At 33.2% G+C, this 13,749-nt stretch overlaps 1 protein-coding gene across 1 annotated transcript in view; it reads left to right on the forward strand.

The window, feature by feature from the left end:
* Positions 1-13,749, forward strand: part of KIF21A (kinesin family member 21A) — a 186,970-nt gene that overhangs the window by 127,189 nt on the left and 46,032 nt on the right. Inside the window, exons 13-14 of the mRNA XM_010841621.1 lie at positions 4,007-4,210; positions 13,474-13,564. Of these exons, the coding sequence (XP_010839923.1) occupies positions 4,007-4,210; positions 13,474-13,564 (295 nt within the window). The remainder of the gene's footprint in view (positions 1-4,006; positions 4,211-13,473; positions 13,565-13,749) is intronic.

Consider the following 13,749-nt stretch of genomic DNA (forward strand, 5'->3'; position numbering starts at 1 on the left):
GCTTACATTTGCATTCCAATCCTGTTTGATGAAAAGGACATCTCTTTTTTGTTTTAGTTATAGAAGGTCTTCTAGGTTTTCATAGAACCATTCAACTGCTGCTTCTTCAGCATCAGTGGTTGGATCATAGACTTGGATTATTGTGATTTTAAATGATTTGTGCTGGAAATGAACTGAGATCATTCTGTCATTTTCGAAACTGCACCCAAGTACTGCATTTCAGATGCTTATGTTGACTATGAGGGGAAATCTATTTCTTCTGAAGAATTCTTGCCCGCAGTATAAAGATAACGGTCATCTAAATTAAATTCATCCATTCCCATCCATATTAGTTCACTGATTCCTAAGATATTGATGTTCACTCTTCCCATCTCCTGCTTGACCACATCCAATTTACCTTGATTGATAGACCTAACATTCCTGGTTCCTATGCAATATTGTTCTTTATAGCATTGGACTTTACTTTCACCACCAGACATATTCACAACTGTGCATCATTTCTACTTTGGCCCTGCCTCTTCATTCTTTCTGGAGCTATTAGTAATTGCCCTTTGCCCTTCCCTAGTAGTTCACTGGACACCTTCTGACCTGGGAGGCTCATCCTCCAGTGTGGTATCTTTTTGCCTTATCACACTGTTTGTGGGGTTCCTGTGGCAAGAATACTAGAGTGGTCTGCCATTTTCTGGTGGCTCAGTTGGTAGAGAATCTCCCTGCAGTGTGGGAGACCCAGGTTTGATCCCTAGGTGGAGAAGACTCCTTGGAGAGGGAAATGGCAATCCACTCCAATATTCTTGAGTGGAAAATCTGATGGACAGGGTGGCCTGGTGAGCTACAGTCAATGGGGTCCAAAAGAGTCAGACACGACTTAGTGACTAAACCACCACTTGTCATTCCTTATCCATTGACCACATTGACCATGAACTATGAACCATGCCTCTTGGGTGGCCCTGCACAGCATGGCTCATTGCTTCATTGAGTTACACAAGCCATGACAAAACTGTGATTCATGAAGAGGAAAGAATTATTATGGGGCTCCAATAAAAGGACAGGATGTATACAATCTTAAATTGAAAAGGTCTAATGTGTTATTACTATTTAGTTGTAAGTTCTCACATTGTGTTTTTATCTACTAAATTCTACTCTAATCCATATTTTAATCAATAATTTCTCTTAGGAAGGCATTCATTCACAGCTTCTTAATGCAAATCATGTCAATGTATTGCCTCACATGGGAATGTTTATATTTTGTCTTATCATTTTAATTATAAAATAATAACTAGTTATCTTTTAATAAACTTATACATCACATTATTTGTTGTGAAATAATAACAGTCACTAATTAATCCTAGTTTTCTGAGGTTTAAAGTTTTTGTACAAATTTCTGAAAATGTAGGAAAGTATATCCAGAGTCATCATTCTAAGAACTGATGTTTCATTTTTGTATATCACAAAAAAATATTTATTTTTTCAATGCATACTTTTGTAAAATTTTTATCACATTGTATATATTTTTTGCTATCTATTCTTTGAAATATAATAAGATATTAGGAGCATTTTAAAACGCTATTAAATATTTTTTATAACATGAGTCTTGCAGGGCTCCATGAGTACTATCTCATGATTGTAATTGATTTAACTAAACACCTACGATTAGATAATTATATTTTTTCAACTTTTTAATGAGAATAGTTACTATTTTTTAAAATATTCCTTGATAAATTTTGAATTCATTGTGTATCATCCTCATAACTGTGCTAGAGAAATATATATTTTCATCTCTTCTATGGAAGAAAAAGTGAAAGCTTTAACAGCATCATCTTTTAGGGTTCAGTGAGTGATAAAGCTGAGATGGAACTGTCAGTTTTCCTGTGTACTTCTCCTTATGCCTCACTGATTGGTCTCCAATTTAATTAAATGCAGACAGCAACAAATGTGTGGGTGGGTGAGTGGAAAGAAGAAATTGCAAAGAGAGAGATGTTATCTCTATAGCCCTCACAGAAAGCAGGAGTGTGGTGTGGGGTTAGTGGAGTTGGAAGTGAGCCCTAAGGGTTTCAGCCTTTATTAGCACCAGGACTGAAGCATTAATAATATGCCCTTACCAAATGCAACTGTTAAAATCTGGTACTAATAAACACAGATTATCTGATTATTATATAAATAAGCCAATTAAAAACAGATCATTATTGATACCTAATTTGTATTTTCAGTCATTCTTAGCATTCATTATTATGTACTCAGGCTCTAGCTAGATATTGAAAATATGAAAAAGTGTAAATTTTGACTTTGAGTTTTTATCATTAAGCTGAGTTTTTATACTTAGGTTGACTTCTTATTAAAAATAACAGCATTATATTCAGAATTTTCTTTACATTGATTTTGAAATCATTTAACTTAGAAGTGTGTACATTTAACACTTTTAAACATTTAAACTGTAAACAATTGTGAACATTTAAATTTTAAACTATTTAACAATTTTAAAACATTGTAGCTGTTGTGACACTTAATATAAAGTAAAACAATTTCATTAAAGAATGTATAGAACACATAAAATATATTCCCTGATTTGTGTATATTCTGTCTCTAGCTGATTTCAGCAGTGTCAGGAATAATTTTGGTAGACAGTGAAAAAACACAGAGCTGACTGTCTTCTAGAGCTCAGTAGCTGCAAATAATCTAGCATCTTCCTCTGAAACATTTGAACTTATGCTAAAGTACATAGTAATATAGTTTTGAGACAGAGATGAGTGCATGCTAGTAGTAATAGGTAGTACTAGTAGGTTGCATTTTCTCCTTATAGCTCTGCCTCAATCACTCTTGGCCTTCCCAGGTGGGGCTAGGTGGTAAAGAACCTGCCTGGCAATGCCGGAAATGTAAGAGATGTGGGTTCTATCCCTGGACTGGAAAGATCCCCTGGAGAAGGGCATGGCACCCACTCCAATATTCTTGCCTGAAGAATCCCCTGGACAGAGGAGCCTGATGGGCTATAGTCCATAAGGTTGCACAGTGTTGGACACCACCGAAGTGACTTAGCATGCGTGCAGTCACCCTTGCGCCAAATTGACATGGGAAATGTATTATATTGAGGTAGATAATAGTGTTCATGATGGTTTAAATTAAATGGACTTAAGGAACTGGCCTAGAGTAGTCTCTGAATCTCTTGTAATCTCAAGAATCAAGGCTGTTTTATGATCTCATCATTCATTGTTTTTGCATTTTACTAACAGCACATGCATTATTCTCCTGTCATTGTGAGGACCACTTGAGCAAACAAAAGAATGTTTTCAATTATCAGACTCAGGTTTCCTTGGTGATTTTTGTCTTTTTCCTTACCATATTCAGGAACCAGATATCTTTTAGCCAGTTAGGAGTATGTTTGACTATTTGGAAATGTTATTATAGCATGATCAATAAGGATGGAAGGAAGGGAACCATGCTGCTTGTACATTTTAAGTTTAAATAATGGGTTTACAAAGCCAGAATAACAAGTGTCTATTGGCCAGAATGCAAGTAATCTAATTATCACTGGCACTTTTGAGCACAGAATATTACTTCAAATTTATAATTATTTAATCAGGAAATTTTAAAAAATATCTCAAACACTAATGTTTAGGAACACTTTTGTTAAAAAAGCTGTACCTTGTAGCATTGTTGAAATATGTTTTGGGAAATGTTTTAGCTTGCAAAACAACTCATTTAATGTGTTCTCCATTTATTCCTAGAGTTGTCCAGTTTGCAAAGATAAAAGGTAGAATAGTAGTTGCTGGGGACTGGGAGGAGAGGGAAATGAGAAGTTATAGTGTATTTTATAAAATGGGTACAGAGTTTCAGTTGGAGAAGATGGAAAAGTCTGAAGGTAGATGGTAGCAGTCGTTGTACAACTGTATGGATGTACTTTGTGCTATAGAACTGTACACTTAAGAGACAGTTAGGGAGGTAAATTTTATGTTATGTATTATGTACCACAGTAATAAAATGTTTACAACTGAAATATATTTTTATTCACTAGGGCAAAATTATTAGAAAGTGAAGCAGTGAATGAGAATCTTCGAAAAAACTTGACAAGAGCCACATCAAGATCACCATATTTCAGTGGATCATCAGCTTTCTCCCCTACTATAGTATCCTCAGATAAAGAGACCATTGAGATTATAGACCTAGCTAAGAAAGATTTAGAGAAGCTGAAAAGAAAAGAAAAGAAGAAGAAAAAAAGGTAGTGTTATAAAATCACTTTTATATGAATCTCTATTCTTCTCACTTTTAAGGATATTTTAATTTGCAGTTGCAATGAGTATATATAACCTCATTTTTAAAAATGAAATGTCATTTAACATAGATTATAATTATATATTTTTAAAGATTTATCTCTTCCTTATATGTAAAAAATTAAATTAATTACAATAATACGGTAGTGAATTTTATTTAGACTATGATAAGGTAAAATTACTATTAGAAATTATTTTATTATTTCTTCAACTAGCTGCCTTTGCATTCCATTCATCTTTTCTGCAAAGCTTGTTCTATCATTACTTAGTATTTTCATTTTTTTCCATTTTCTAATGCAGTTAAATAGTCTCATTGATATATTCTGCTTCCTGTCTAGATTAGTTCAACTAAAGGCTAAATTAATTCATCAGGCTGTCATTTAATGTCATTTGGTCTCTTAAGTGTTTTCAGCAGGACTTCTAATTTGACTATGTCAAAATTATTTATGTTATTTCAGACTTTCTGACTCTTCCAACAAGGAGTTACTCAGCTTTTCACCACTGTTCTAAGCTTCCTTTTCCTTGCATCCTGGTAGTATCTCCCTCTGAAATCAACTGGATGCAAAGAAGAGGAAAATTAAAATATAACCACTTGTAATGTGCAAGTGGTTAAGACCTCGTAAATTGTGTACATGTTTACATATTGATTCTATGGTGCAGTCAAATAACTTACATAGAATATATTTTAAACATGCTGGTCAAATTAATTTTAAGCATTTTTGGCTAGATATTCCAAAGGGGAATAGGATATCTTATTTGTTAAATAGCTTGTTACAGAGGTGCACTTTGTAGAATTATTATTCACATTTAATCTAGTGCTGCTTTGCTCTGTTTATTTAGACATTTATTTTGGCAACCAGGCATATCTTCCTTGAATAGTCTGTTGACTAAAGTTGTTAAAGGTTCAAACTCTCAGAATTAATTCTGCTTTGTGTCCTTGAGTTAAGGGATTATTAGAATAATTAAAACCAGGAACTGCACATCTATGGTCTTAGGAGCATTGTAATTGCAATTGCATCCTTGAGATACTAATGTCTTAATAGGTATTGCTCATGAGTGGTTGATTATGGCAGCATTAGAAATATATAATGATTAGTTTTTTTTGTAGGGCACTTAAAACTGTAATAGTGTTCACAGAATTATCAAAACTGGTGTGACTCAACATACTGTGGAAATGAAAATGAGACCTTTGCATATAACTTATTTATTTGTAAAATTCAGTTGTGTAGTTGATCAAAATGTGAAATGGTATGACTTGTGTTTAAAGGTGTGGGTAGTTTGGGTTCATGAACAGTAAGCAAGAATATATTTCTCAAGGTCATGAGTTGATTCTGCTCTTTCCTGTTGAGGTAAATTTAGAGATGTTACCATGATCACCTGTTGGGTATGAATAATAAATAATAGGGATCCCATTAGAAACCTAGGCTCTTTTGACATTTTTATAATGATCATAGATACCATAAATTAATACCTCTGACACAGGTTATTTTTGTAACAATGCAAAGCTGTAAGCTTTTTGATTGATAAATATTATTATTTTAGTCAGTTTGATAAAACACTTCATTTATCACCAATAACTTTTAGCTGTATGTATACGTAATATAAATTCTTATTTTAAAAATGTTAGTAAGCTCTCATTTTAGCTAATGGGTCTTTTGTTACTGTTGAAACAAAAATAATAGACAAAGAGGTCCAGAAATGTTTAGAATGATAGCAACTTTATTGAAGTTAGTGATTAGTCTCTGTAGGAACTCTTTGGAGGCAGTAAGTCCTGTTTAGATATTGATTCTGATTGAGTTGTCTTACATGTTGCATATTTATTTATTTATCAAATAGAGCATTGCAAGATTTGGTGCTACCTCAACTTTGCATATATAGTGAGTTCCATTTAAAATTGTTTGCAACTTGGAACTAATTTTTCTCTAGAAATTGTTGCAAATGTATAATGTCCAGATTTCCTAACTCACACACATAAAACGATATTTATTCATTTTATAGTATAATATGAACAATTCAAAAGGGAATAGGAAAAGGAAAGCAGAGGGAAAAAATGAATTTCTGCCTTAGCCTGTCTCTCTTATTCCTACTTACTGACCTCCTGTGTCCCAATGGTGCCTTGATTCATTCTTCCCTTAGGAGGTCAGTTCTCATGTAATTCTTCCCTAGCCCAAAGCACTCCCAATTTCAAAATCATCTACTTCTCTCATCTCCTTAAATTCAAAGTTGGAAACAAAGCCATCTGACTAAAGGAACTCATGCCAGTGGAAATGACTTATAACTAATAAGATTCCTCTAGGGAGATTTGTAATTTTGAAAGAGAAAGCATTAATCCAACTATTGAAAATGTGGGCAGCAATCTCACGAGGGAAAAAAAATTAAATGGTGTAGGGAAGATTTTTTTTACACCCCTTTTTGGCTGAGACTTTCCAAAACCTATCTGGAGTTTGGCCTTTGGGTTCAGTTTTGCTCAGCTGTCCCAGTTCTCATAGCTGCTTTCGTTTCTCCCACTGAATCTGCAAATTTTTTAGAAGCTCCATGTCTTTTAATTTACTTTGTTTTGTGTTGTTAGCATTTGGTTGTAGTTACTACAGGGCCTCTGACAACTGTAAGTGTTGGTTGGAAGAATGGTAACTATACCACTTTTAAGTCAGAAGCTATGTTTGTTTTCAAGGAGTATGCCTTAAATCATGTTTTATGTGAACCTTTCACCCTCTTCTTCATCAAAGTTTTTATCTAAGCTACAACCAATTGTTAATATGTGTGGTTCAAAGGTTGGCTCTTCTGCCTTTCTGTGCTTATTTTCTGTTGAACTGTAAAATAATCCAAGTGTAGATAGTAAGCAAGTAAGGAAGAATAATTGAATAGGCAACATTGCCTATTTTTATTGTTTAGTTATTATACAAATGTTAGAATGGTTAGCAAGATTTGTCACAGGTCCCCCACCCCATTTAACTTTGGAAGAAACATAATAATGGAACTAAATGAAATAAAGACCGTACTCCTTTAAATTATGGAGAATTATCAGATTATTAGTTTATATCTCTGTCCCTCTAATGTCTTTTGGAACTATTGATTGCAGTTTTTTTTAAGGAAGCAATTGGAAAGGCATCTAAAGTTTACCTGTTTATTAGCTCACATCATCCATATGTTTTAATATAGCTCTCTTATGTAAGGTAAAGAAAATTTCTTCCTGTTGAAAATAGAAAATTAGGGCTGTTTGCCAGGGAACCATATTCTTTGAGCCATTATAGCTCATTATAGTCAGTATAAGCCTAAATTAGATTTTTTTGTGTGTGTATATGGATAAATAAAATTTGCCTTTCACACAGTAATCCCCATATTTTGGATATCTAGCTTTAAATGATTTGCATTATATCAATAAAAAATTCACTCATTCATCAGACTGCATTATGTTTGTATTTAGTGGTGTCAGGTTGAAACTCTAGAAATTCTAGAGATTTCTTAAGCAATGGCTTTTCTTTCCCTTTTTTAGCCATTATACTGGACATTTTGATCCCTGATGAATATCACTATGCAAATTTTTTTTCTCAGATTGCTAGTCTCTTCTTGCAATAGCAGTTTATAAGTTGATTGTGAAAACAATCACAGACCTGTGAATTAAAATCACATTATAAAATTAAAATGAGAAGTGCCTTGATGAAATGATGCATTACTAAGACTCCATCTCTTTATTTAAAAATATTGATGATTCTTAAAAGTATATTTGGAATTGCAGGCAGAAGTATACTATGTAAAGATTGCTATATGCTTAATCAGAGCCTAGCACATCTATCTCTCTTTTTGCCAACATGAGAGACAATGAGTATCCAGTACATTCCATTGAGTAAAGATTCCCAATTCTGTGTACTGAATATTCTTTAAACTTCAAACTTCTAAATACATATTTATAGTTTTTCTCATAGTTTACTGGTTAAAAAATAATCTTACTAATGAAAAGTACTGCATTTCCCATTTTACTGCTGCCTTTGCCTTAGATATAACCTTTTGATAGTCTAGTAATTAGTACAGTGATATTAATTTCAGTTAATAAAATTATAATTTTCCACTGATATCGTAACAAACATATTCATTTGACCATAATACCATTTCATATATAATTCTGAAATAGAATTTTTAGTGATGTTCATGTGTAGTATATTAAAATATAAAACAAGTTTAAAAATTAGTATCCTAGTATATAGTATTAATGGTATTTTCATATTATGGTATAAAGGCATTACTTTTTGAAGCTCTTTAAATGATGCCATAAAAAAGTCTTTTGTAAAGGTTTAAAAGGAAGACAGTATCATTGAAAGTGAGCTTTTTTTTTTTTTTGGAAGCTGAGAAAAATGATCCATTTCAGGTTAAGAAAAGCAATGGCATCCAAATGCTCATACTATTTATCAGCTTCATAAATTGAGAATGTACATTTTACTGCTGAGTAATTTCAACTGATAGTCTATATACTCTTCTTAGATATAATGCTGCTTGTTTTTCTACTTACTTTTTATTTATACAAAATGTATTGCCTTTTTACTGTGTATTGTCCTTTGATGATATCTTTTAAAATTTATTTTAAAGTCTTCAAGCTCATGTATCATTTTTACCTTCTTATCACTTTCGCTTTTTACTGTCTGGTTTGTCCTTCATTGGCTTGGCCTTCCAATACTGTGCCTCGTGATTTTGAAGGCTACAGAAACTTGAGGAAAGCAATCGAGAAGAAAGAAGGTTGGAATATTTCCCAGGTTTTTTATTAAAATGTCATTTAAATACTTAGTTGCCATTCACAAGGTTATGTGTTGTAGAATTATATTTCAGACTATATTAGCTTGGTGTTCCTAAAAATAACAATGATCTTATAAAATTAACAAAAACACTGAAAATATGAAAACTACTTTTTGAGGAAAAAACCCACACCAGTTATGTGAATTAAAATTCAGGCAATTTCATGTGAATTTGGTATAGACTATTATAATTTTTGTGGCTAAAAATGACCCAAGAACCCCACCATTAGACTTTTAGAACATATCTTTTGGAAACTTGTGAATAGACAGAGAATTGTTAATTTGGTGGGAACTGGCATTTTATTGCAGCACATGCTAAGTTATGGGTGGACTCTTTCTCTTCACTTCTTTATTTTATGTATCTTTGTTGGGAAAACAACATTAAAATGGCAACAGGCAAAAGGAAACTGTGGCCTTGCTACAGACAAGATTTATAAGGCATATTTAAGGTTGAATAAGAGAAACTTATTTAAATGTATCTAAAGTGAACATCAAAAGCAGGATCTTTTCCTTTTTTTTCCATTTGATATTTGAGCAAAATTTAGAAGCACACTTCTGAACTCTCAATATAATAAAAATTTGCAGTTTACTCATTTAGTACTATGATTATTTAACCATATGTCAAGTACTATTTTACTTATTAGAAATTCTCTCTATTGATTTTACTAAACATCTCCTGATTACATAATCAAAATGATTAACATAAACTGATTTCAAAATAATATTAAATATTTTAGAAGCACCACTTTATAAATTTTCTTACTTAAAATAAGCTTTTTGAGAACTTTTATTTTGTAACAATTAAACTAGTCTCTTAATTTAAATAGCTGAAACCTTAAAATTATATTTTCTTTAAGTTATTTAATAATCTACATTCCACAATTATATTCTACATATTGTATTCTAGTGAAAGTCGCTCAGTTGTGTCCAGCTCTTTGCGATCCCATGGGCTATACAGTCCATGGAATTTTCCAGGCCAGAATACAGGAGTGGCTAGCCTTTCCCTTCTCCAGGGGATCTTCCCAACCCAGGGATCAAACCCAGATCTCCTGCATTGCAGGCAGATTCTTTACCAGCTGAGCCACAAGGGAAGCTTGTATTCTAAAGTTTCTATAATTTATTCTAAACTTATTTAGTATATTCTATAGTTAGAATATAATTCTATCTATAAGTTATCTTAGGACTCACCTAATTAGTTTATGTTTAGGATATTATGTTTATCATTGGGATTAAATTAGGACAATAAAATGTGAAAATTTTTCTATTTTGAAAGGTCAAAATAAAATGTATAGTTAAAGTAGTGTAATAGAAACATTTTCCCACCTTCAGTAGTTAAGTCCTTTAAATGTACTTAATGAACATAGTTCGCTTCTAATATTTATATGATCCCTAATGGATAACAAAAGCAGAATTATTTGGTGTTTTAGGACAAGGCTTCTTAGACATGAATGTGCATGTAAATAGCCTGGGGAGTTTGATAAAATGAAGATTCTGACACAGTAGGACTGAGATGGAGCCTGAGATTCTACATATCTTACAAGCTCCTGGATGATGCTGATGCTTCTCTCTCTGTGAACCGAACTTTGAGGCAATATTCTAGAATACTGGCCTTGGAGTCATGACACCTGGTTTTAAGTCCCCTTGAGTTGATAAACTTTCTCAGGGCAAAGTTTCTTTTTTTCGTTGTCAACAGAGATGTTGACGTTGGTGGTCAAGATGTCAAAGGTTTTAAGTCATTTGATCACTAGTCTTCCAGATCAAAGATTCTGATTCTATGTAAAGTGCAAACTTACATATTTTTCATTGCTGCTTAGACAGTTATTTTAGATATAAAATTTCTCCAGTTTATTGAGGAAAGTGTGACTATTTGCTGTATAATAATCATTAAGTATCAAATTGTACTTTAAAAGCTGAAGCTTTAAGTGATATAGGGTGAATTAATAACGTAAACTTACTGCTGATTTTTCTGCATCAGAATTGGCACAAACAGCTTATAATGTATGAATTAATTTCATATGTAAGTGGAAGTAACATTTGTTGAGCTGGACTCTGGTGACTTGGAGGAAGTAGGAGGGTATGTTAGGTCAAGTATCTGGAACAAGGTGGTTGTATGGCTATAAACCTGAATAAGAGGAAATTTGTGCTGGAACCTGAAGTAATGAAGGAACTGATAATAACAAAAATTGTATGTTGCAACAGTTGCAAGTGAGGAAGGGAAACTGCATAGAAGAGGGAGTAAGAAATATCTCCATACACATGTTCTTTTCCTAGCTCTCAGCCTTAGGTCTATCTCAAGTATAGGACTGCTTGAGTACATGGTGCTGGCCTTTGAGTCAGATGACTGGATGAAGGGGAATTTCTTTCTAAATTTCCATCTTGAAATCCATGATGATGGAAAATCAATATCCTAAGTGATGTATGATAAGCATTCAAATATGTTCAGCATTTTTCTCTAACAAGTGATTTAACAAACTCATGGAACCTTGCTGTAGTTTACTTGGTTCCTCTCCAGTTAATTGATGTTCTTGCTAGTAGTTTCTACTCACTCTAGAGACGTGCTGTACTCCATGCGTCTTTATGCATCTTTCAATTTGTACAATTTTACTCCAACATAATTAGTATGTGAGACTCAGGCAGAGGTGCCAAACAGAGATGCTCATGCACAGTCATAGGGATGAATATGTTTAATAAATCTTTCACGTGCATTTATTATGCACATACTGTGGGTACTGGGCATATAATTCTGAGCCAAACACACATGATCCCTACCTTCATGAGATTTAAACAGTCTAGTGGGGGAAGATAGAAATTAAAGAAATAACTACCTAAATAAACATAAATTAAGAATTATGAAAATTTTGAAAATTAAGAATTTTCAAAGGAAAAGTATTTATATTCATCTTGTTCTGAGTTCAAAAATGTCTCTGAGACTTGGGACCTAGAGTTAAACATTACAGATTAATAATAATAGCAGGGCCTACATAAGATTAATTTTTTAGCCCAGAAGCTAAAATAAGTCCATGTATTAGGGCAGTTATTTAATGTAGCAGAATATCTGAAAGAAATGATAGCTGTTATAAAGATATTCTGATAAAATTTTTAAACTACTTCTAAGGAAATTTTATTTCAAGAATATTGCTTTATTCAAGTGTTCTTTTTATTCTTAATGATTTAAAAAGTTTACTAAAGCACAAGAAGAAAATATTCACATATAGATTCATTTGAAATTCATTTTCTTAATACTATCTAGCTTGATAAAAATACATGAGTCTGACGAACAAAAGTATAACTTCTGTGCGTGATTGATCATGGTTGCTAAACCAAGAAGGGTCAGAGTGATGTAACTATTTAAATTTTTTTCTTGTTGTGGACTCTTCTTTTTCTCATGGCCACTAGGGCTGAAGTAGCTTAGCTTTAACACTATTTGACATCAGTTCGGAGAAGGCAGTGGCAACCCACTCCAGTATTCTTGCCTGGAAAATCCCATGGGTGGAGGAGCCTGGGAGGCTGCAGTCCATGGGGACGCTAAGAGTTGGACACGACTGAGCGACTTCACTTTCACTTTTCACTTTCCTGCATTAGAGAAGGAAATGGCAACCCACTCCAGTGTTCTTGCCTGGAGAATCCCAGGGACAAGGGAGCCTGGTGGGCTGCCTGTCTATGGGGTCGCAGAGAGTCAGACACGACTGAAGCGACTTAGCAGCAGTAGCAGCAGCAGCATGCAGTTAGAGCTGTTGTACTGATACCCGAGAACGAGACTTTTGTTTGGTTGGTGAATCTTGTGGCTGATCCTGAAATTTCCTATTAAATCAGTGGTCAGGCTGAACTTCAGACAGTTTTGATGTGTGGAGATCCATTTCTGTGAGAACATTATGAAAAACAGACCTGTGCTACAGGGATGACCTAGGAGAAAAGAGCCGGTGCTATTACCAGGAGAAATCTGAACACAATGACAGATGCAACCAGTGGAGACAAACCTACCGTGGGCAGTATTAGGACATCAATAAAAATGAAGTTTCTATATCTTTGTATTAAGATGAGAAAAAATTTAGATATTTAGATGAGAAAACAAAACTATTTTTAATTTCCATTGAAATTAGTTTGCCTGCATTCTAGCTTATTGAATGTTACTCTGAGTAGTTCTTAGATATCGTATCAGGTGTCATGCTCCAGGGTATAATCTATTCCTCACTGTTTCTAGAAAATAAGATTTTCTCCAATTATATAAATTCATTACACTATGAGTTGAATGGCAGTTTCTATTTTCCTCTGAAGCATCAGACATGATAACTTTGCTCTTTGTTAAATGATGAACTCTTCTCATTTGTTTTCAGAAATAATTGATGGTTTTTAAAAATCTATAAGGAGAAAAGTGAACAATTTTCCTCTTTAATACTATACATTTTGTTTCTTTTTTTTTTTTGAAGTGTGGCTGGTAAAGAGGATAATACAGACACTGACCAAGAGAAAAAAGAAGAAAAGAATATTTCAGAAAGAGAAAACATTGAATTAGAAGTTGTAAGTATGAAAACATGAACCTGGAGCTTTGAGTCCCTAGATTAGGTTATTCTTGGTTGCTGATAACTATGCTAACCTGTATGTAGAAAAGAGAATCAATTATCATGCATCCATTTTAAACTGTTTTCTTGAGGATTTCTTTTCTTCAGAAATGTGAGCTATGAAATATTAGTAACTTATAGTCT

This window comes from Bison bison, unplaced genomic scaffold, assembly GCF_000754665.1.
Source record: "Bison bison bison isolate TAMUID 2011002044 unplaced genomic scaffold, Bison_UMD1.0 scf7180017864163, whole genome shotgun sequence".
NCBI lineage: Eukaryota > Metazoa > Chordata > Mammalia > Artiodactyla > Bovidae > Bison > Bison bison.